The sequence below is a fragment of the Mauremys mutica genome, chromosome 2 (genome assembly GCF_020497125.1).
Source record: "Mauremys mutica isolate MM-2020 ecotype Southern chromosome 2, ASM2049712v1, whole genome shotgun sequence".
Classification (NCBI taxonomy): domain Eukaryota; kingdom Metazoa; phylum Chordata; order Testudines; family Geoemydidae; genus Mauremys; species Mauremys mutica.
Window position 1 is genome coordinate 239,390,053 of NC_059073.1, and position 23,710 is coordinate 239,413,762.

Genomic DNA, 23,710 nt, shown 5'->3' on the forward strand with positions numbered 1-23,710 from the left:
CCCACACCCGGTGCTGGGGTCCATGCCCGGTTCACCGGGGTTCAAACCATGCTCGGCCTGTCATAAGCCGATGCCCACAAGCGATCCCCAATGACTCTTGTCTAAAGTGCCTCAGGGAATCGCACGTTACAGATAAGTGCCGTATTTGCAAGGCATTTAAACCGAGGACAAAGAAAGAGAGACTTTCGCCTAAAGAATCTCCTCATGGAGGCAGCTTTGAACCCTCCGTCCTCAGCACCGACCGCTGAGCACACTGCTACCAGTGCTCCTCCAGCACCGGACCGTGCCGGCACCGCCAATACACCGCGGCACCGGCCATCTCCGGCTCAGGGTCCTGCTCTGCACCAATCTCTCTCCCCGAAGCAGAAGAGGTCGAAGTCCTCTACCTCTGCGCCCTCGGCGCCACAGATGCAGCCCCGTTCGGACCGCCCGGCCACCTGCACCTGCTGCGGCACCGACTGCTGCAGTACCGTTGACTCCGGTCCCGCGGGGGCCGTCGAGTCCGGTCCCTGAGAGCTCCCCGTTGCGGCCTGTGGTTGAGCTTACGGTCCCCTCTACACCGGAGACATTCTCCACAGCCAGGGACCTTATAGCCATGATTGAGTCTGTCCTGCCTCAACCCCCGGCACCGCCGGTGCGGGTATTACACTCCAGAGGCAAGCCAGCCATAATGAGGCCTCCTTCAGTCGGCTCAGCAGACCGGCACCGATCATGATGCAGGTCCCGGCACCGTTCACGGTCTCATTGACGATCACGGTCCCGACGCCGCTCGCAGTCACGGCACCTCTCGCCCATTCGGTACCGGTCGTACTCGCGGCATAGATCGACATCTCGACCTCCGGCCGTTACTCTTGGTACCGCTCCAGCTCTCGGCACCGCTCCTGGCACCGCGACTCTCGCAGCCGTTCCCGCCGCAGACCTTCGAGATCCAGGTCGACCTCCTGGCACCGCACCAGTCGCAGGTCCCGGTCTCGCTCTTGGCACCGGTATGACTCCAGATACCGTTCCCCAGTGCCAAGGAGATCACCAACGGCGAGAGAAAGGGGCTCGTACCAGGGTCTTTCAGCTCCTCCCTGGCCGTCCCGGCACCCATCCGTGTCTTCGCAGGCGGACAGTGCGTATGCCCAAGACAAAGACGCCTATGTGCCCGTTGCGATATTCCACGAGCCCCAGGCTCAGGATCACGGACCTCAACCGTGGGCATTCTGGACACCTTGGGCGTATCATCAGGCCCAAGGTGCGCATCCAGGTCCATCGCGCTCTGCCACATCAGAACACCGGGTGCCGGAAGCCATGATAAGCCGCCACCCTCCTCCTGCTTCGGAGGAAGTGTTGGTCCAGCCTCAGGATTCCCAGATCCCAAGGGAGACAGAGGCTGTCCAACAAGAAGAGCCCTTGACTGACCCACTTGTCCCAGGTCTCTCCTCATCCTCCTCCCCTGACGAGGCAGTAGTCGGAACGTCGTCTGTAGGCCCTCCACCAATCGACCTGAGGGCCCACCAGGACCTCCTCCGGCGTGCAGCACAGAATATGAACTTGCAAGTCGAGGAGGTCCCGGAGGTAGAGGACCCAGTGGTGGACATCTTATCATCTGATGCCCCCACGAGAGTGGCCCTCCCCTTTATATGGATGATCCAGGCCAATGCCAACACGATCTGGCAGTCTCCGGCCTCTGTCCCACCTGCTGCCCGCGGAGTGGAATGTAAATATATGGTGCCCTCCAAGGGCTATGAATACTTATACGTCCACATCCCTCCTTGCTCCCTCGTTGTCCAGTCGGTCAACGAGAGAGAGCGCCATGGCCAGCAGGCTCCAGCCCCGAAATCAAAAGACGCGAGGCGCATGGACTTGCTGGGACGCAAAGTCTATTCTGCAGGGGCACTCCAACTCCGCGTGGCTAATCAACAAGCCCTCCTTAACCACTATAACTATAATACCTGGGTGGCGGCGGACAAATTCAAGGAGTTGCTCCCGCAGGACTCCCGACAGGAATTTGCGGCCATCCTGGATGAGGGAAAAAAAGGTCGCTAGAACTTCCCTCCAGGCTTCCCTGGATGCCGCGGACTCAGCGGCCAGGACCTTAGCCTCCGGGGTTACTGTGAGGCGTATCTCTTGGCTGCAAGTCTCAGGCCTCCCCCCGGAGCTCCAACATACAATCCAGGACCTCCCCTCTAAAGGGCAAGGGCTGTTCTCAGATAAGACAGACCCTAGGCTGCAAAGCCTAAAAGATAACAGGGTCATTATGCGCTCACTAGGCATGCACACGCCAGTGACCCCAGCCCAGGCCCTTCCACCCCCAGCCACACCGCTCTTACCCTCAGCCCAGACAGAGACAGGACTTTGCTAGAAGGTGGGATAGAACCGGTCGCCGGAGGCAGTCAAGCAACCAAGGGGGCCAGAACCAAGGTTCCTCCAAACCTTCCACAGGGCCAAAACCGTCCTTTTGAAGGTGCGCCCAAGGGCGTCGTACCAGTATTGTCACAGGATCCGTTTCCTCCTTTCTCCAACTGCCTCTCCCTTTTCCTCCCTGCATGGTCCCGGCTAACGTCAGATCGCTGGGTCTTACGCACGCTGGAATTTGGGTACCACCTCCAATTTATTTCATGCCCCCTCTTCCACCCCCCTTCCTCGTCCCTCTTCAGGGACCCCTCTCACGAGCAGCTCCTCCTCCAGGAGGTGCAGATGCTCCTTGCCAAAGGAGTCATAGAGGAAGTACCAGAACACGAATGGGGCACGGGGTTTTACTCCTGCTACTTCCTAATCCCCAAGGCAAAGGGGGGTCTCAGACCCATCCTGGATCTGTGGGAACTCAACAGATACATGATAAAGTTGAAGTTCTGTATGGTATCCCTGGGGACCATCATCCCATCCCTGGATCCTGGAGACTGGTATGCCGCCCTCGACATGAAAGATGCGTATTTTCACATAGCCATCTACCCACCTCACAGGAGGTTCCTCCGGTTCGTAATCAACCGCCAACATTTTCAGTTTGCGGTCCTACCGTTCGGACTCTCTACAGCCCCAAGAGTATTTACGAAATGCATGGCTGTAGTCGCTGCCCACCTCCGCCGCCGTCGGATATACGTTTTTCCGTTTCTAGACGACTGGCTCATCCGAGGGGCCTCCGAGGCACAAGTGATCCATCACGTCGGCATTGTCAAGGACCTTTTCCTACATCTAGGCCTAATGATCAATGCGGAAAAATCCACTCTGATTCCCACTCAGAGGATAGACTTCATAGGAGCAACCCTAGACTCCAACCTCGCCAGAGCCTGCTTACCGCTGCCCCGGTTCCAAGCAATGGTGGCCATCATCCACAGTCTGCAAGCTGCTCCGTTGACTTCGGTTCGCACTTGCCTCGGTCTCCTGGGTCACGTGGCAGCCTGCACGTTTGTGACAAAATACGCCACACTACGCCTCCGTCCCCTCCAATCGTGGCTCAACTCAGTGTACCGACCAGGCAGGGATGCCATAGACATGATCGTCACCATTCCCCCGAGCGTCTTAAGCTCCTTCGAATGGTGGCTGACCCCCTCCCTGGTGTGTGCAGGGCTGCCGTTCCATCCGCCCCAGCCCTCTGCATCCCTGACGACGGACGCATCATCTCTCGGTTGGGGTGCTCACCTCGGGCATCTACGCACTCAAGGCCTTTGGTCATCTCAGGAACTGACCTTGCACATCAATGTCCGGGAGCTGAGAGCAATCTGCCTTGCTTGCCAGGCGTTCCATCAGCACTTGCAAGGCCGTTGTGTGTCAATATTCACCAACAACACAACAGCCATGTACTATATAAACAAACGGGGTGGGACAAGGTCCTCGACCCTTTGTCAGGAGGCCTTATGACTCTGGGACTTTTGTATAGCCCACTCCATAGATCTCATAGTGTCCTTTCTCCCGGAGGTTCGGAATACTCTGGCGGATCGCCTCAGCAGATCCTTCCTTTCTCACGAGTGGTCGCTTCGCCCGGACGTTATTCTTTCAGTCTTCCGGAAGTGGGGATTTCCCCGTGTAGACCTCTTCGCGTCCCGCGAGAACAGGAAATGCCAGATGTTCCATTCCTTTCAAGGCCTCTCACAGGGTTCCATAGCGGACGCCTTCCTGATACTGTGGACGACTCACCTGCTATACGCTTTTCCACCGTTCCCACTCATCCACAAGGTCCTGCTGAAAATACGCAGGGACAGAGCCCGCTTGATCATGATCGCTCCAGCGTGGCCCAGGCAGCACTGGTACACCATGTTGCTAGACCTGTCAATAGCCGACCCTATCCCACTACCTCTTCACCTGGACCTGATAACCCAGGACCATGGCAAACTGCGTCACCCAGACCTACAGTCCCTCCATCTCACGGCATGGCTCCTGAGTGGTTGACCTAGTCTGAGTTGCGTTGCTCTGTCCCAGTGCAACAAGTACTCTTAGGTAGCAGAAAACCTTCCACTAGAGCAACATCTGGCCAAGTGGAAGCGTTTCACATGCTGGTGTGGAGAGCACAACGTTCTTCCCGCCGAGGTCTCCATCCCCACCATCTTGGACTACCTCTGGTCTCTTAAGCAACAGGGCCTAGTGGTATCATCTTTGAGGGTGCACTTGGCGGCCATCTCTACCTTCCACCCAGGGGAGAAAGGCCACTCGGTGTTTTCGCATCCTATGGTATCTAGATTCCTCAAGGCCTTGGAGCGCCTATACCCCCAGGTACGCCGCCCCGCCCCGACCTGGGACCTCAACCTGTTTCTTACCAGACTTATGTCGGCCTCATTCGAGCCATTAGCAACTTGCTCCCTTCTCTACCTGTCCTGGAAAACCGCCTTCCTCGTGGCCATCACATCGGCAAGACGAGTTTCCGAGCTTCGGGCTCTCACGGCGGACCCTCCATATACTGTGTTCCACAAGGACACGGTGCAGTTGCGACCACACCTGGCCTTTCTCCCCAAAGTGGTATCGGCATTCCATGTTAACCAGGAGATCTTCCTTCCGGTCTTCTTCCCAAAGCCACATTCATCGCGCAGAGAGCTTCAACTGCACTCCCTAGACGTCCGTAGAGCACTCGCTTTTTATATCGAGCTGACGAAGCCCTTCCGCAGAACCCCCAAACTCTTCGTCGCGGGGGCAGAGCGTATGAAGGGCCTACCCGTTTCCTCACAGAGGATTTCATCCTGGGTGACATCTTGCATCCGCACCTGTTACGACTTGGCTCATGTTCCGTCGAGCCACCTCACTGCCCACTCTACCAGGGCTCAAGCCTCATCTGCTGCTTTCCTGGCTCACGTGCCCATCCACGAGATATGTCGCGCAGCTACCTGGTCCTCGGTCCATACCTTCGCCTCTCACTATGCCCTGGTTCAGCAGTCCAGGGATGATGCAGCCTTTGGCTCCGCAGTATTACACTCCGCGACATCTCACTCCGACCCCACCGCCTAGATAAGGCTTTGGAATCACCTAACTGGAATGGATATGAGCAAGCACTCGAAGAAGAAAAGACGGCTACTCACCTTTGTAACTGTTGTTCTTCGAGATGTGTTGCTCATATCCATTCCAAACCCGCCCTCCTTCCCCACTGTCGGAGTAACCAGCAAGAAGGAACTGAGGAGCGGTCGGGTCGGCAGGGGTATATATCCGGAACCATGGTGGCGCCACTCCATGGGGGCGACCCAGCCGACCCACCGGGGTTTGCTAGGGTAAAAATCTTCCGACGAACGTGCACGCGGCGCGTGCACACCTAACTGGAATGGATATGAGCAACACATCTCGAAGAACAACAGTTACAAAGGTGAGTAACCGTCTTTTATAATGGAAAGTGTCAAGCAACTTTATCTATAGGCATCACTATCTGCACCCCGCCTATAATTGCATTTCATCACGAGCTACTTGACTCCTTAGCTTGAGGCGCATATATATACAATGTATAATTTTCTTCTAAGCTAAAGATTCATGATTACACAATATGGGAGTCTCTGGAGGATGCCATCTACAGAGGGTTTATTGCTTGCATCCATTTTTGTGTCCAGGTCTGTCATTTCAGATGTTTCCATTTCATGTCTCTTGTGTCCTTTCGTCTTCCTCCTTGTTCTGTGTTTCTCTTCCCTCTTCGTTTTTGTTTTAAATTACTAGTCTATGCTGACTATAACCCATATGCTGTGGCAGGAGTATGCAACGACCATGGCAAGACATATGCACTGTATGCGATCACTGTACATCGGAGAAATCCAACTAGTGAAGAGATATGGAAAACGTATCGTCGCTACAGTGACTTCCATGACTTCCACATGAGGATAACTGAACAGGTAACTGGTCCCATAGATACTGTTTAATCTTATGACTGTTTATATCTTTGAAAGGCATGGTTGTGTCTTAGCAGCCATAGCATTGTTTTAGAATTGGCCACTAAAAGTTGATAAAACTTTGTCATTTGTGTGGCCTTAATTCAGGGGTGGGCAAACTTTTTGGCCGAAGGGCTACATCTGGGAATAGAAATTGTATGGCAGGCCGTGAATGCTCACAGAATTAGGGTTGGGCTGCAGGAGGAGGTGCGGGCTCTGGTTGGGGGTACGGTCAGAAACGAGGAGTTCAGGGTTCAGGAGGGGGCTTCTCGGGTGGGGGTGCAGGGTGTAGAAGGGGTGTGAGCGCTCTGGGGGTGCGGGCTCGGGGGTGGGGCTGGGGTTGAGGAGTTTGGGGTGTAGGAAGGTGAACTGGGTTGGGACCAAGGGGTTCGGAGTGAGGTTGGAGTGCGGGAAGGGATGCAGTCTCCGGCTGGGGGGGTGGGCGCTGGGGATGAAGGGTTTGGGGTCCAAGAGGGTGCTATGGGCTCGGATTGAGGGGTTCGGAGGGCGGGAGAGGGATCAGGGCTGGGGCAGGAGGTTGGGGCCCGGGAGGGGCTCAGGAGTGCAGACTCAGGGCAGCGCTTACCTCAAGCGGCTTGTGGAAGCAGCGGCTATGTCCCCACTCTGGCTCCTATGCGGAGCCATGGCCAGGGAGCTCTGTATGCTGCCCCAGCCACAGGCACCGCCCCTGCAACTCCTATTGGCTGCAGTTCCTGGTCAATTGGAGATGCGGGGGCAGTGTGAAGAGTGGAGCCTCCTTGCTGCTCCTACATATAGGAGCCAGAGTGGGGCCATGCCGCTGCTTCTGGGATCCACGTGGCGCGACCGCTGATCCTGCTCCCCGGCTACGGTGCCAGAACACAGCAAGCCCCAGACCCATGCCCCCCAATATGTTGGTAACATATTGCGAAATTTATTCTATAGCATGAACACCATTTCCCTAGCTAGTCAGGCAAAACAAGTGTTCGTCAAGTAGGACTATTGAAAACTTTTGAAAATTGTATTAGATAATGAATTTCAATTATTTGAATTTGTGCTCTTGTGTAATATATAATTACATTTTCTCATGATTAATGTTAAGGATTTGCACTGAGCCTTATACTTTTATATTTTTTAAAAGGAAATAGTTTTTTGTATATTAGTGATTGAAGCCTTTTTTGTATTTGGTCAAGTAAAGAGATGCTTTTTATAAGTGTCTTTAGAATTAACCACCAAAGAATAATGAAAAAAATTGTATTATCTTCAGAATTATTTGGTTGACATGTTTTGATACTTAACTTTCTATAGAAAAATTTACGTTCACAGTGGAAGTGTAGTCGGTATGGAACAGTTCTTTAGTTCATTTGTTGCATTTGTTACAGAGCTTAAGAAATAAAAACTGAGCTTGGGAAATGGGCCATTTAGGTTTTTAAGTGAAATGCTAAGGATCTGTGAGGTCTAGGAAGGGGACAGCTGTTGGCAGTTATATATACTATTAGACAATCTGCCTTTTATTGCTTTGCCTGTATTCTCATACTCTTAACCCCCATAAAATAAAAGAAAAAAAATGCAAAGACTTGTAATTCACCAGCTGGTACAAAGTAGAACCTGCTCACATGAATAAGTGTTAACAACACAATGCTTTTAAAGGAGTCGAATGTTTTTGAACCACATCTTAGTAGCAGTTGAGATTGTTGACTATATAAATCCTTTAACTATTCATAACTGTTGCTCTGTAGCATACATTTACTCGATTTTTTTGGTAACAGAAGTGTAAATAGGTTTAATACTCCTAATGAGTTCTCTGTTGCCATGTCAGGCTTTATAGGGTCAAAATAACATTTTAAAATGGAAATGACCAACTTCTTGAAGAGTAAGTGTGCGTGCGCACGCACACACACACACACACACACACAATGTAAAAGTGTAACTGGTTAACCGATAAGCTTGATGCTTATTGGTTTCAGTTAATGATTAAACTCAACTGCTGGCCCTGCATGCCTGGGGTCCCAGCTGCTGGGACCCCATGTAAAACTGCTGCAGCACCCCCACACCTCTAGTTCCCTGGTTAAACCTTTGATAGAATTTTAATCACTTACAAAGTTACTTTTTTTACATACTATTTACATCCCTAATATACATATACTGTACTCATACAACGTATATTTAATAATTTGTAGCTGTACATAGGTTAAATATTTTTTTAGATTATAAAAACTGTTATAATCCAACAGGCTTGGACAACTCTGACTCACTGACTAGCAGGGGATGTAGAATAATATATTTCAGTATATCAATTTTGCACCCATTCCTCTCTGCAGGATTAATATCTATTTAAAAAAAAAAAAGACGTAACACACCCTGGAATCCATGAAGCTGAAACAGCTGTGTTAGGTTTCTTACAGCAGGGGGTAAAGATGTGTAGTTGATGTTGTCCCCATGCTGATAAAATGTATTCTAGAAAAATGTAGTTTGTACATATAGAGACACAGATTAAAAGCCCTGTGAAGTCAGTAATAGCCTTTCCATTCACTTCAGTGAGTTTTGCCTTAGTCTCTAGATCACCATAGTTTGGGCTACAGTTTAAAGCAACAATATTGACACTTATAAATTCTTTATTTTTTAATTGAGTTTCTTAAAGATGCAGATAAATGTAATTTATGGAAGTGTGTACAGAACAGGCTGTAAACCTGTTCAATGCTATTGTGTATTAAAGTTAGCTAACAAATCTTGCTCTTTCACAGAGTATTTCATTAATCTGCATATCTTCCAATTTTATAAACTATAAATATTTGCATACTGTGGCCTTTCTTTTGAATCCACTTTTTAACCTTTTATAAATTATGTATTATCTGTTGGTGTTTTCAAGATCTAAAATCTTGAATCTACAGATTTAAAAAGCAAAACTACCATGTATTACCACACAGTGAAATTTCCTATTTTAGCCATTTGGAAAAAGTGAGATATCTTAGATGCCATTGTGTGGTAAGTAACTTGTCAGTACCTATGATGCTGATGTTTCTCCTGTGCTCTTCAATATAGAAGTATGCTACGAGAGTTCTATTACAGCTACCCTCTTAGGCTAGTGAAGGTTCTTAAAGGACTTTGCAACAGTGGCATAAATTAAAGCAGCCTCTCAGGTGTTCTCACTTGTGTAGGGGCTTGCCAATGCTAGATCAGGGAGCCATAGCCAGTGACTTGCAGCCCCCCTGCACCCTGATTCACAAGCACAGCTTGTACACATAGGAAACCTAGTCCTGTGGCTTTTGTTTTTTTATATTTAATTTTTAGCTAGCAGAAAGAATCACCACATTATTAATAGAGATGCTCTAAAAACAAATAACATCCAGAGCCGGGGTTGAATAGTGAGGAAGAAGTAAAGCTTTAATTATCCTGAGACAATTAATCTCCTCTGTAGTGCAATGGTCTTAGCTGATTCAGAGCAGGGTAGCTTTGAATTAGGCCCATGTGGTAGCTTTGAATTAGGCCCAATATTTTATTATAAATAAGAGCCCAGAAATGAGTTATAAGTATTTGTGCCGTCATAAAGGAGGGTTGGGATGTTTGGTAACTCTTTTATTTTTCTTCAAATTTCACAAAGCTGGCTTGTGGCATTGGTTTCAGATTGAGCAACCCCCACCCTAGAAGCAAAGGGCAAAGGATTTGTATTGGGTGGCTGGACAGGAAGAGGGAGCTCAAAATTCTTCTGATACTGAAACCAGCTTTTCCGGGTGCATTAACAAGAACATCATCTTAGACCAATAGGGATAGTTTAGGTGTCTGTTTGAAATGTAACTAAGTGGTGAATCAGAAAATTGCTGTACATGAAATACAAATTTATAAAGATGTCTTTGTTTTTAAAAAAGTGCTTAAAGTTCTGATCTTAATTTAAAACAGTTTGTCAGACTATAAAATAGTGTAGATATTTACTTTTTAGTGGTTTTTTTGGGTTGAGCTTCTGTTAGCATTTTTTGTTTTCTGACCTTCCTGCTGCATCTTGAAAATACTATAGGGTTGCTTCCAGTTTCTAGAAGTTAGTGTTTTAATAAATTCTGAGAGGTGCCATTGAAACCAACTAACCATGCTTGGTAGCCTATTTTCCAATTCCAGGGCTTCTGATTAGTCTAGTTTTAACAGGGTATTTTGTGTCTGCCTCTCTAGTAGTTTTTCTATGTGACACACATTTTTAGAGTGAACTAGACTTAAAGCCAAAAGAGAAAATGGTTCTACACAGCTCTTCCTACACATTGTAATTAGCTTAGAGCTGTGGGAACCTTGCAGGGTTTGGTGGTCTTCACAGACTAAACCCTGGAGTTCACTTTGCAAGAACTGGAAATGAACCAACCTTTCCCTGTTTGATTGGACTCTAGAGTTCACACATCCTGAAAACAGTCATTCCCTCACTCCCACAGGTGGTTCTTAACTAAATTCCACTTACCCCTTCAGAAGGCACAGGTTCCTACCAACCTCTTAGATGTTTCTAATGGAAAATCTGGGTTTGCAGAGCATGAAGAGCATTGTCCGAGTCTTCAGGTTCTATTTTTACAACCTTGAATATCTAGGGTATTGCCATGGGAAGACACTATCTCCCTAAAATACAAAGTCTTTGCGGAGGAGAGAAAAAACCTCTCCTCCATTAAAAGAAGTGGGACAGAAAGGCACTTTAGCCTCACCAATATGTGTGCTGCTACCCTAAGCCCAAGAGCAGATGATTGGCCTCTGAGGTTTAGTGCGATAATGAAGGGTAACTCTGATTCCCAGAATCCACATGCTAAGAATTGAGACTTAATTGCCTAGCATGTGAATGCTAGAGAAACCGTGGATTCCTTTGCATGTGTGCTGTGTGTTATGGTTATGCCTATCTTGCTCTGGGTTTAATGCGACAGTGGTCACTTTCAGGTGTGGGGCTGTTTCACTTCTCTAACTGGTGTTGCTCCCCCAAAGATACAGTATGCAGTCAACTATGTGACCTCCCAAAAGACGGTGGCATAGGCCCAGACAGTTACAGAGTGGAAGCAGCAGTAGTAGAAAGGAGGCCACTTCCCCAGAAGACTACAGTGGTAAGCAGGGCCTCTGAGGACTTGTGGAGAATGCCAGCAAGCTGGCTGACTTGGAGAGGAGGCAGGAGGATGTTTTGAAGGGGTTTGCAGATGTTCCCAATGTGCAAACCATATTTTACCTCCTTCTGACTAATTCACAGAATATTAACTCTTAAACCCAAGCTCAGTTTGAGCAGATTTTATGATCTATTCTATGTGAATATTTTGTACAGTTCTAATTTAAAAATAAGTGGGTGCTTCAAGTTGACACGTTATGCAGGAGTTCAGAATAGATGATATAATGGGTCCTTCTGGCCTTCCAATCGATTAAAAAAACACAATATTAAAAAAAAAATATTTTTTTTTTTCTAGTTTGAAAACCTAGCAAGTATATTAAAGCTTCCTGGCAAAAAGACATTTAACAACATGGACAGAGAATTTTTAGAGAAGAGGAAAAAAGATTTAAATGCATATTTGCAGGTAAGTTCTTGACTAGTCCAGTTTCAAATTTTCCTTCATGCTTATGGCTGTCTGCCTGAACTAATAGTTCTCCATCAGCTATTCAGTAAATTCCACTAAATGTTAATTCAGTCACCATGAGATTGTCTTAATAAAATACCCTGTTTTGGAACAACACAAGTATGTTGTAAATGTCACAGCTGAAGGTAAATGCTAAATTTAACTCGGATCATCTGTGTTTCAGTGACCAGAACTTAAATAATTGAAGTATAAGTGGGGGGGACGCAGATGCTTAGTTTTATAAGGTGTTAATAACCCAGTTTTGAGTTGGATTAACTGAAGTAGTTTATCCTAATGACTGAAAGTGGTTTACTGCTTAAGGAAGAGTATCCCTCCTCTTATACTATAAATAGAACAGTAAAACTTTATTCTAGTTGTTAAATTTTCCCCTCTCACTATTAGCTCAATATCCTTCTTCATTTTCCCACTCCCAGCTCAACTTTCAGACTTAGTCTACATCTACACTGCAGTTGGGGGTGTGATTTGTAGCTTGTGTAGATGTATCCATGATACCTTTCTTTTAGCTATCTTGCTAAAAATATCAGTGAGGACATAACGCAAGCTGCACAAGCCTGCCTGACTCCCCTGGGTATATACTTGCTTGTGCTGCCTGCATGAAAGTCCACACCATCCTATCCTTGCTGCTATTTTTAGTGAGCTAGCTAGCTTTAATATAGCCTGGTACATCTACATAGGGCTGCAAATCACACTTCCAGCTGCAGCGAAGATGTAGTCCTGGTAATTTTGCTCAGCTTGACTGAAACAATATTCTTGTCTTTTGGTCATTTTTTTTAAAGTATTTAACCACTCTTTTCTTCCATTATTCTGATGTTGAGTTCAGTTGTGTCATTTCTAAGTGACTCACTGATAATACTGATCTCTAAAATTTTTGGCTCAACAGGGAACAGTTGTCTGAGAAGTTTTTTTGTTTCAGAGGGCACGTCTTTACTACCACGCTAAATCAACACTGCTGCTATTGATGCAGCAAAGTCAATTTTGCAGGTCTAGTGAAGACATGCTAAGTCGATGGAAGACCTCTCTCCTGTCAATGTCTATAATCCACCTCAACAAGAGGCGGAAGCTTTGTCATCAGGAGAGCGTCTCCCATCGACATAGTGTAGTGTGGACACCACTGTTAGTTGATCTAAGGTATGTCAACTTAAGTTACATTAGTTACGTAACTTAACTACTGTGCCCTAGATCGACTTACAGCATTAATGTTGACCAGGCCTAAGTAAAATTCTAAGAGGGAGTGAGAGTAAACAAAATGCTATGAAATGTAACAGCTGTTCAGATTGTCTAACAACCTGCATTTGTAATATGTATGGTTACATATTTTATTTCAATATTTTTCCTAAGTGTTGATTACAGTGTGACTACTAATTTTAGACACTAGTTTCAAGATAACCAAAAAAGATGCCTTTTACAAAATAGTGTGGGACTGATAGATCCTTCTTAAGCACTTCATAATCAATTTTTTTTATTTCCCTCTCTGTAACGATACTCATCTTGAAGTAATGTTTAGAGAGAGAATGAAGAAAATGCATTCAAAACTGCCACTTCTTTGTACAAATATATAAATTTGATTGCTGAATACAGTATTAAAAACCTTTATCATATGAAATGAAATTATATGACTTGTTTCTAAATATGATATGTATTTTGGAAGAAGCTGAAAGTTTACAATTAATCTTTTCTTTCTTAGTTGTTGTTAAATCCTGAAATTATGAAAGCTTCCCCAGCTTTAGGCCATTGTGTGTATGACTTTCTGGAGAATAAAGCTTACAGCAAAGGAAAAGGAGATTTTGCTCGAAAGGTAAGAATGGCATTTAATATTTAGAAGATTTTAGTGATGCATTTGGTGCCATAACTTAGTAAATGAATTGAACATATCAGTAACTGACTGCAGACAGTTATAAACCACAGTGTTTTATTTCATGTGCAAGCAATTTTTGAATTTGCATTGTATTAATAATGTGTGTTGTCAGAAGGCGACAGTAATATATCAGGAAATAAGACTAGTATAGAATTAAGAACTTAGCCATTTTTAAGATGTCTTTATTTGTAAGTCAAGGAAACCAAAATTCCAAGAAATGAGTGGGTGTTGTATGTGCTACAAAAGGCTTTTTAATTCTGTTGTTGACAAGTTAACTTCCCATCAAAGATTCCTGTTCTCCCTTTCCTTTTCCAATCTCCCACCCACCTCCAACTCACCATATGGCTGCTGCTATCATGACTTCCACTCTCCAGTCCAAAATATATAATGCATGTACCTTCTAAGACTGCTGTTAATGCTGTTTCACTTTCAGCCAGCAGGGAATACACGGAGCTAAGCACCAAAATAGTTCATCACTGTTAAGCGTGCACAAAACTCAGTTGTGTTTGTGAAATTGGTGTCTTTGCAAATAGATACTTCAGTTTACAATTGCCCATTTTGCATGGGCAGCTGCTTTTGCAAATTAGGTCCTACTTGTCATTCCCAAAATTCCAGTGACCTGACATGGGCAACATCTTAAACTATTCGAAAAGTTACTTTTTTCAATTATCTAAACTGTGTTCTTTAAAAATTTATGTCTGTAGAGCTGACTGCAAAACATCATTCTGAATTTATCCAGCTTTATGTAATGTCCAGAAAAGAATAAAGATTTAACGTTCAGCTTTCCAAATGTATTGGATCTTTCATAACCTTATCTTTTCCTATTGTAGACTATTACACTAGATGATGTGCTTTTGTTACTTGCACTGTACTTTAAAAAAGTGTACATTGAAAATATCAGAACACTTTAATTAGTCTCCATAAAATATTGTACTAAAAATAATTTAAATGTGTGTGCCTAATGCTGAACATGTTAGACTTAACATATCATCATCATGATGACATTTAGGCAAGACAGGGACAGAGTCAAGTAGGAGATGAGATGAGAACAAGGGAGGTAGTGCTTTGGGAAGAAGTGAGTTTGGAGGACAATTAGTGGGCAAAAAATTGAAAACCCTTCAAAGCATAAGGGAGTGCTAGGAATGAAGGTATAAGCTGAGATTGACAAAGGAATAATAAATGAGGATTAGATTGGTGTAGGCAGAGTGGAACTGTGAGGAAATGGAAACTGTAATATAGATCAGAATGAGGCTAAAACATTCTCTGAACTCAGTGAGAAACAAACTTCAGCACTTTAAGCAACATTTCTATGTCTTGCCATGAAGTATAGTTTAGATATGCACACAGGGAAACTTTTCCATATATTAAGATACGATACAAAGGTATCAAACAACTGTGTATAGATTTCTCAAACATTTCAAATGTACATGATAGTTAAAATGCATTCTGTATTTATTTTTTACAAATAAGTCTTGGGGCAGAACCTTGAAGACCTTTCAGTAAAACATGCCTGATATCTGATTTCAGCTGGTGAAATTCCTTATTCTGTGTTTATCACATTGTTCCAAAATTTTAAGCGTTGATAGCTAGATAATTTTGGTCAACATTAGATAGTGTTTCCAGTATGTCTGAGTGAAAATCCTGAAGTAAAAATACTTAATCCAGTGCTTGTATGAATTGAATTTTTATATTCAACGTAAGAGTTGTACTATACATTAGTTTATTCACTAGAACAGTGTGACTTTTTTCTTACTGGATGATTGTACTAGTGTCCTCCATAGGTTATGCAATCGTGGTAAATGTTTTCCCCTTCAGATGGACACATTTGTAAATCCACTGCGTAACTCTATGAGAAATGTTTCAAATGCAGTCAAGTCCCTGCCTGACAGCCTGGCAGAGGGGATGACTAAAATGTCAGACAACATGGGCAAAATGTCAGAAAGATTGGGACAAGACATAAAGCAATCATTTTTCAAGGTAAGAATGTATTGGTGAGGTAATATATAGTAGAGTCTAACAGGAGATGACATTCAGGTTTGGGTCCCCTTATCTAAAAACAAATGTTAAAAACCCTATTGAATAGAAAAGGCTAAGAATAGGGCAACAACTATTATGCAAGGGTTCTATTGTTAGGGGTTTGTTATAGAAGTGGATGGGTAAGATTCTGTGGCCTGCTTTGTGCAGGAGGTCAGACTAGATGATCATAATGGTCCCTTCCGACCTTAAAGTCTATGAGTCTATTTACTTTGGAAAGTTGAAGAGTAATAGGAGTTCCAAAAGAAAGCAATACACAAGGTAATGAATGATATAGAGAAAATAAAACAGACACCTAGTTTACTTTTAAAATAAAGTTTAAAATTTAAAGGCATCATATTTCAAATTGAGGGAAATATTGTGCAAAAAATTACATATTGCCCCATGATTTATTTAGGCCAACAACTCAGCAAAATCTGAAAAAGGAGTAGACCCAAAGCACAACTGGCATCCCATTTTTTACTGACACTCTTCGAAATAAGGATTAAGGTAAATGTGCTTTTAAAGACCCAAACCAATTTTTAGATGGCCCTGATTCACTCTTGCTTCCTGTTTCTAGGAAGACCCTTCCCCACTCCCCCCCCCCCATGCTGAAATTGCTAATGAAGTCCCTCAGCAAGGAAGCAGCACTTGCTGTTTGAAGAGAGGAGGCAGGAAGTTGCTATTGCTTCAAGCAGAAAATCTACAGGGCAACAGGCGATCCTCTGCCTTTCTCCCCTACATTTGGCAGCTGAGCATCAGAAAAGAGGTGAAGAAATCCTATGCTCCACAGATATTAAAAGCAGACAAGGGAGCATTGAGTCCAGTGCTGGCATTCCTGCTTCTGCTGCCAGGTTTTATGATAGCTGCCTGCTACCTTCACCTAAGCTGCTGGCTCTGCTCTCTTCCCCACCAAATCTTTGGTGTTGCTGGGAGGGAAGAAGTAGTGGTGGTGTTCTTCTGTATATCACCCACTCTTGACCAAATCTCCCATCAGGCATGCAAATGATTTTTCTTCCTCAGAGGGGCTGCCCTGACAACTGAAAGGGTGGGAATAGAGGAAAGTATTCTCTTCATCTGATCCTGCACTAGACGTGGGAAAACTCAACAGTGATTTCATTGCCTTGTGCTTGCTGGCATTGGTCCTATCAGGGCTCTTTCTTTTCCTTGGCTAGCTTATATCTTTTGATCATTTAGACTTTTCCTGATCTCACCCACCCCTAGTGTACCAGATATCTAAAGTTTTAAGGAGAGACCGGGAGCTCCACTTCCTTCTTCAACTGATTGCACATGTGCATTCCACTCTTGGTGTGTGCACATCCCAAACCACAATAGTAGGAAAATTTTCCCTCACTATTACCTGTCAGTGCAGCTTGAGCTCCTTCTGCTGCTGTTCACTGCTGTGTATAAAGGGCACAGATGATTCACCTCCCCACGCACACTTTCATTCTTACCATATGTGACTAATGTTGGAATCTGTTGGTCTTGCTTTAGCAAGTGCTCTCAGCATGTTTTTTTTTCTTCATGTATGTAGTTACATATTTATATAGTTATTAGGGTCAGTTAGCGTTTGAGTTAGTTTTAGTGTCTTAGTTTTGCCCCATGTTTGGAGTTTCATTATCAGTACTGAAGAATGCCTTTGGCAGTATCTTGCCTGGCATGCTTGAAGCCCATGCCTGTGAGCAACCTACACTCTAGTTGCTGGAAGTACTTGGATGAATTTCATATTAGGGATCGATGAAAGAACTTCAAGCCTCAGACCAAGGAAGATTGAGAAGCCAGGTTGAAGTTTCTTTTGATGGAAGCCATTCTGAAACCACCATCAGAACTTTCTTGGTCAGAGAGGGTATTAAGTACATCAGAATCTGAGAGACGTCTGCCTCTGATACAGATTGCTATGTCCAGGAAGAAACTGCTGGGACAGGCAGCTTTTCAGCCCCGAAGTCTGCCAGGTAAGGGGACAAAGTGAGTAGAATGCAGTCAGAATCGAAGCACTCCTCCACTTATTCATCAGCTAAGTCGACTCATTGACTCCTGAACTTGAGGCAGGCACTGTCAAGTCTGAAGCCTGAAGCAGTCTCTTTGTGATTGTGGCACCATCTAAATCTCTTGCACACCGGTCAGAGACACTCCTGGTACCATCCATGCCAGAGACATTTCAAGCTGCAGGGGACTTGCTAAGCTTTTTGGCGCCAGTGTCCCCAGCGGTGCAGGAGATCATTCCTCCTGTACTGGTAAACCACTCGGCACCAGTGGAGTGCCCAGCACTGAATCAACCTCCTGAGTCCTGGAGTTATGCTCTCCTGTACTGTCAAGAGAGAAGCCAGCAATGATGGCTTCTCTTTGCTCTTTCCAGGACTCTCAGCACCAGTCCCTGGCACTGACTGGAATGGTTACTCCATAGTCAAGAGAAGGCAATTCTTTTTCTAACTTGGGGTTGCCTCCTGTGTTTCCCAGCTGCAGTGTGTCTTGCCACTCCCTTCTTAGATCTTATCTCCTGGGGCAATTGTGAGACCCTGTGTCAAGTGCTGTCCTGCATATGTGGGCTGCATGACATTGGGCTCCAGCATCTTTTCAATGGCGCTTCTGCAATCTGTGAGGGTTTTCCCCTGTTTCCAGATCTTCACCGCATCAGTAGCATTCAATTTCCCTAGGCTTGAAGTTGGGAGTCAGATTGTTGCGCACCTCCTGATCCCAAGCCTGGTACCGAGCAGGAAGATGATGTTCAGGAGCATTCGGTGGGACAGCTAACAGAGGAGGCTCATCTACCTGAACCTGTGCTAGCTTCATCTTCCACCTGGTCCAAAGGAAGCAGTTTCCTTGGGGGTGTCTTTGCCCTGTCTGATGATTACAGAGCTCACCAAGAGTGCTTAAAAAGCACTTGGACATTCAGGTAGAAGAGGTTAGGGAATCTTCTCACAGCCCTCTTGATATTCTGGCCTCTGCTGCTCCATCTCTGGTGGCACCACAAATAAATGAGGCAATTTTAAAACCCATCAAGGCTCTCTGGCAAACTTCCTCCTTTCTCCCTCCCACATCAAAGCAAGTAGATGTTTTGCATGGTCATGCTGGCTTCCATTATTCTCATCCTGGAGACTTGAATGCTGTCCTTAAAGAACCCCTATTTCCATGTGGTGATTTATCAAGGCCACAGGAAGTATCTCAGATTCCTGATAAATTAATCTCATTACCAGTTTGCAATGTTGCCCTTTGGCCAATGAGCAGCTTCCCAGGTTATTACAAAATGTCTGGCAGTGGTAGCTGCCTTTCTGAGAAGGTTAGGAATACATGTCTGTCCCTACCTGGAAGACTGGTTTGAGAGACACCATTCCACAGTTCAGGTACTCTCCAGTGTGTCTTTTGTCCAGTCAATTTTCAAGTCACTGGGTCTGTTGATTAACTCAGAAAAATCTATCTCTTCTCACCAGTTCAGAGGATAAAATTTATAGGAACAGTACTGGATTGTATCCAAGCCAGAGTTTCTTTCCAGAGTCAAGGTGTCAGACAATTTGATCCATCATTTTAGATCTTAATATTTACCCAGTCACAACTGCACAGACTTGTATGAGGCTTCTGGAATATATGGTCTCTTGCAAGTATGTGGTCTGGTATGCCAGATTGTGTGTCAGGATTCTACAAGCTTCTCTGGCCTCAGTATTTTTGCTGAGCCATCACCATTTGAACACTGTGCTCAGAGTGCCCACTCACATTTTACTCTCTAGACTGGTGGACAAACCCTGTCAAATTTCCATAGGAGTTCCATTTGTCCCTCCTCAACAATAGCTAATGCTAATAATGGATATGTCTGCCCTGAACTGAAGGGCTCATCTGCATTCCCTTCTGTCATAGGGGTTATGGTCAACAAAGGACATGACTCTTCACATAGATGTCAGAGAGTTGAGAGCTAGCCAGCTGGCGTGCCAGGTTTTCCCAACCCATATAGAGGGGAAAAAACCTGCTCACTCTCACAGACCACACACAGTCAATGTTCTATCTCCACAGACAAGGAGGGGTCCGCTCGTCCCTGTTCTGCTATGAGGCAGTTATCTATGGGATTCTTGTATTGACAACACAATCAATCTCAAAGTCTCTTACCTTCCAGGGATGCAGAAAAAGCTGTCAGATCACCTGAGGATGGTCCCTTCATCCACTGTAGCCAGGTCTATATTCCACCTCTGGGGGATTCCCAAGTAATTCTGTTTGCAATGAGGTACAACAGAAAATGCCCACAGTTTTGGTCCCCACAAAGTCAGTCTGGGTTCCCTAATGGATGCTTTCTTGTTCTCCAGTCTTTTTAATCTCTCCTCATATGGAAGCTGTTCTGTGCCCCTAATCACTTTTGTTGCCCTTCTCTGTACCTTTTCCAATTGTAATATATCTTTTATTAGATGGGAGCAACCAGAATTTCACACAGTATTCAAGGTGGGGGTATACCATGGATTTATGTAATGGCATTATGATATTTTCTGTCTTATTATCTCTCCCTTTCCTAGTGGTTCCTAACATTGTTAGCTTTTTTGACTGCTTATGCACATTGAGCAAATGTTTTCAGAGAACTATCCACAATGACGCCAAGATCTTTCTTGAGTGGTAGCAGCTAATTTAGATCCTATCATTTGGTATGTATAGTTGAGATTGTTTTCCAATGTGCATTATTTTGCACTTATCAACATTGAATTTCATCTGCTATTTTGTTACCTAGTCATTCACTTTTGTGAGGGTCCTTTGTAACTCTTCACAGCCAGCTTTGTACGTACTTTGGGTAATTTAGTATCATCTGCAAATTTTGCCACTTCACTGTTTACTCCCTTTTCCAGATCATTTATGAATATGTTAACAGCACAGGTCCCAGTATTGATCCTGGTATTTATCGCTTTCCATTGCAACAACTGACCATTTATTTCTACCCTTTATTTCCTATTTTTTAACCAGTTACTGATCCATGAGGAGCCCTTCCCTCTTATCTGATGTATGCTTTGCCTGGTCGCCTGCTCCATCCAAATCTGAAGGCACTCCATCTAGTGGTGTGGATGCTCTATGGTTAGAGCTGGGAAGGAGTCATGTTCAAAAAAGCTTCTAGATGTGCTGTTGAATAGCAGAAAACTATCTGCTAAGTTTACTTCCTTCTCTATCTGGTCTCATTAGTCTGGAGTTTTGCCGATATGTTCTTCAATCCAGCATTCTTGGACTATCTTTTGTATCTGAAACTGCAAGTGTTGGCCGTTAGTTCCATCAAGATCCACTTAGCAGATATCTCGGCCTTCCATCCTCAAGTGGATAACAGTCTGTCTTTTCTAATAGAATATCAATAAGATTTTTGAAAGGCCTGAAAAGATTGTACCCTCAGATAGGTTTCAGACTGGTAGCCGTGTTAGTCTGGATCAGCAAAAACAACAAGGAGTCCTTGTGGCATTTTAGAGACTAACACATTTATTTGGGCATAAGCTTTTGTGAGCTAAAACCCACTTCATTAGATGTGGATTTTAGCCCATGATGAAAGCTTATGCCCAAATAAATTTGTTAGTCTCTAAGGGGCCACAAGGACTCCTAGTTTTTACCCTCAGGTACAAGATCCTGTTCTTCCATGGGACCTAAACTTGGTATTGTCAAAGCTTGTGGGTCCTTCTTTTGAGCCTTATCTACCTGTTTACTGCATCTTTCAATGAAGGTAGCATTTCTGGTGGCCATTGCTTCTGCTAGTAGGGTAGGTGAGCTGCGGACCCTGATGTCTGCTCTGCGTTATACTGTTTTCTTTAAAGACAAAGTTTACCTGTATCCTCATGCGAAGTTTGTCTCGGAAATGCTATCTAACTTCCATATCAACCAGGTGATTTACCTATCTTTGTTCTTTCCCAAACTACACTTGAATAAAGATGAGGAAAGGCTGCTGCATACTCTGGATAGTAGGAGAGTATTGGCTTGTCAGGTCCAAACGGTTACATCAGTATTCTCAGCTCTTCTTGACAGTCAGAGACAGTGTGACGCAGCTCCCGGTTCCTTCTCAGAGAGAGAATCTTCGATACCCTCATGTATTTTCTTGTGCATCCGTTTGGCTAATGTTATCTCACCAAGCAGTGTGACAAGCAGCTTCTGTGGCCTTCCTGGCAAATATCCTAGATATTTGTAAGGCAGCAACTTGGTCTTTGGTGCACATTTGCTTCCCATTATGTTATCACTCAACAAGCTAGAAATTATGCCAGATTTTGGTGAGTTGTCCTTCAGTCTTTGTTCAGATAGGCTCCAATCCCATCCCTTTCATGGCTTCTGAGTCACTAAGAGTGGAATGCACATATGCAATCACTTAAGAAACTGTTACTTACCTGTTCTGTAACTGTTGTGCTTTGAGATGTGTTGCATGTGACCATTATATGACCTGCCCTCCTACCCCTTTGCCTGGGAGCTTTTCTGACAAAAGGAATTGAGGGATTTTGGAGCCAGCTCCAGCCTTCATATCTACACGCAGTAGTGCACGGCAGTGGAATGCTCAAGTTGTCCCAACAGGAGCAGATTAGTGATCATGTTTTCCACCCTAAACCCCATGTAATTTCAACCTCATGGAAGAATATTCAAAAGGGATAAAATCAACAGGATCTTCTATATGTTTTAATGAGGTTCTATAGGAATTACTCTAAAAACCTGTAGAATTTAACAGTCGAAAGATGCTTACTGTAGAGTCACTTAAAGTTTCTATATTATTTTTATCAGAGATGAGGGTGACCAGACATCCCGAAAAAATTAGGACTGTCCCAATATTTAACCTGATAATGTCCTGTTGGATGTATGACTTGGACGCCATTTGTCCCGATATTGTAAGGTAGCCCGGCGGTGGCTTCTAGTTGGTATGGGGCTGGCAAGCTCCCTATCTGGCTCTGTGCAGCTCCCTGGAAGTGGTGACATTTCCCTCTGGGTCCTAGGCTCAGGGATGGCCAGGGTGGCTCTGCATGCTGCCCCCCGTTCCTGGCCAATGGGAGTTGCGGGGTGAGGCAATGTGCAGAGCCGCCTGGCCGCACCTGCGCCTAGGACCCAGCGGGAGATGTTGCCACTTTCAGGGAGCTACCTGAGATAAGCACCAGCCCACACCCTCTCCTGCACCCAGACTCCCTCCCAGAGTCAGCACCCTGAACACCACCACCCCCCGCCCCAGACCTGAGACTCCCCCCTTGCAGAAGGGCCAGAGACGGGGCCCTGCGTCCCCCACTGACGCATGGCTTGCGGTGGGGCTGCTGTTGGGGCTGTGCACCCCCGACCTACAGCTTCCTTGGGCTGTGTGCTCCCCTTCCCTATGACTCCAGTGGGGGCTGTGAGCCATGTATCTCAATATTTTATTTTTGCCATCTGGTCACCCTATCAGAGAAACAATTCTATATTAAGTTTAATACAGGACTTTTCCTTACGTTTATGTTGCTGCTTCTGTTCTGCTTTTGTTGGAACAATTCTTTCCCCAGTTTTCCGCCAAATTCCTCTTTATTTACTCCTGTTCACACCTGATCTAATACCCCTAAAATATAGCACATTTTTAAAAGTATAAATAAAAACTGGAACAAGATGAATGCCAACCATAAATCCTGTGAAAATGTGTTTCCCTCTTGCATCCTTATCCTTTCTACTCTCACTTAATTTTTTGCCCCTTCCCCCCCCCCCCAAAAAAAAAAAAAGATTGTTAGCTCCTCAAAGCAGATACTTTGTGCTTTTATGTCTGTAAGGTTCACCTCTAATATAGTTGTAGCTATACCAATAGCTGAGGTGATGGCCCTTCTTCCTCAAAACAAGAAAGGGAAGAGTGAGTCTGGGGTCATATAAAATACAAAACTATTACTTGTAAAAAAACAAAGATTGGGCCTCACCCTGAGCCTCCCTTTTTGGAAAGCTTCCCAATTACATGAAAAAAAGATAACACAGTTATACTCACAAAGAGAGATCTAGGATTATGAATCCTTATGCTTCAGGCCTGAGATCAGGAAGAAATG

The 23,710-nt window shown here is 44.9% G+C and overlaps 1 protein-coding gene across 1 annotated transcript in view; it reads left to right on the forward strand.

Annotated features, from left to right (window-relative positions):
* Positions 1-23,710, forward strand: part of SNX13 (sorting nexin 13) — a 165,858-nt gene that overhangs the window by 125,586 nt on the left and 16,562 nt on the right. The window contains exons 18-21 of the mRNA XM_045006178.1: positions 6,142-6,281; positions 11,708-11,815; positions 13,560-13,670; positions 15,546-15,707. Coding sequence (XP_044862113.1) covers positions 6,142-6,281; positions 11,708-11,815; positions 13,560-13,670; positions 15,546-15,707 — 521 coding nt within the window. The remainder of the gene's footprint in view (positions 1-6,141; positions 6,282-11,707; positions 11,816-13,559; positions 13,671-15,545; positions 15,708-23,710) is intronic.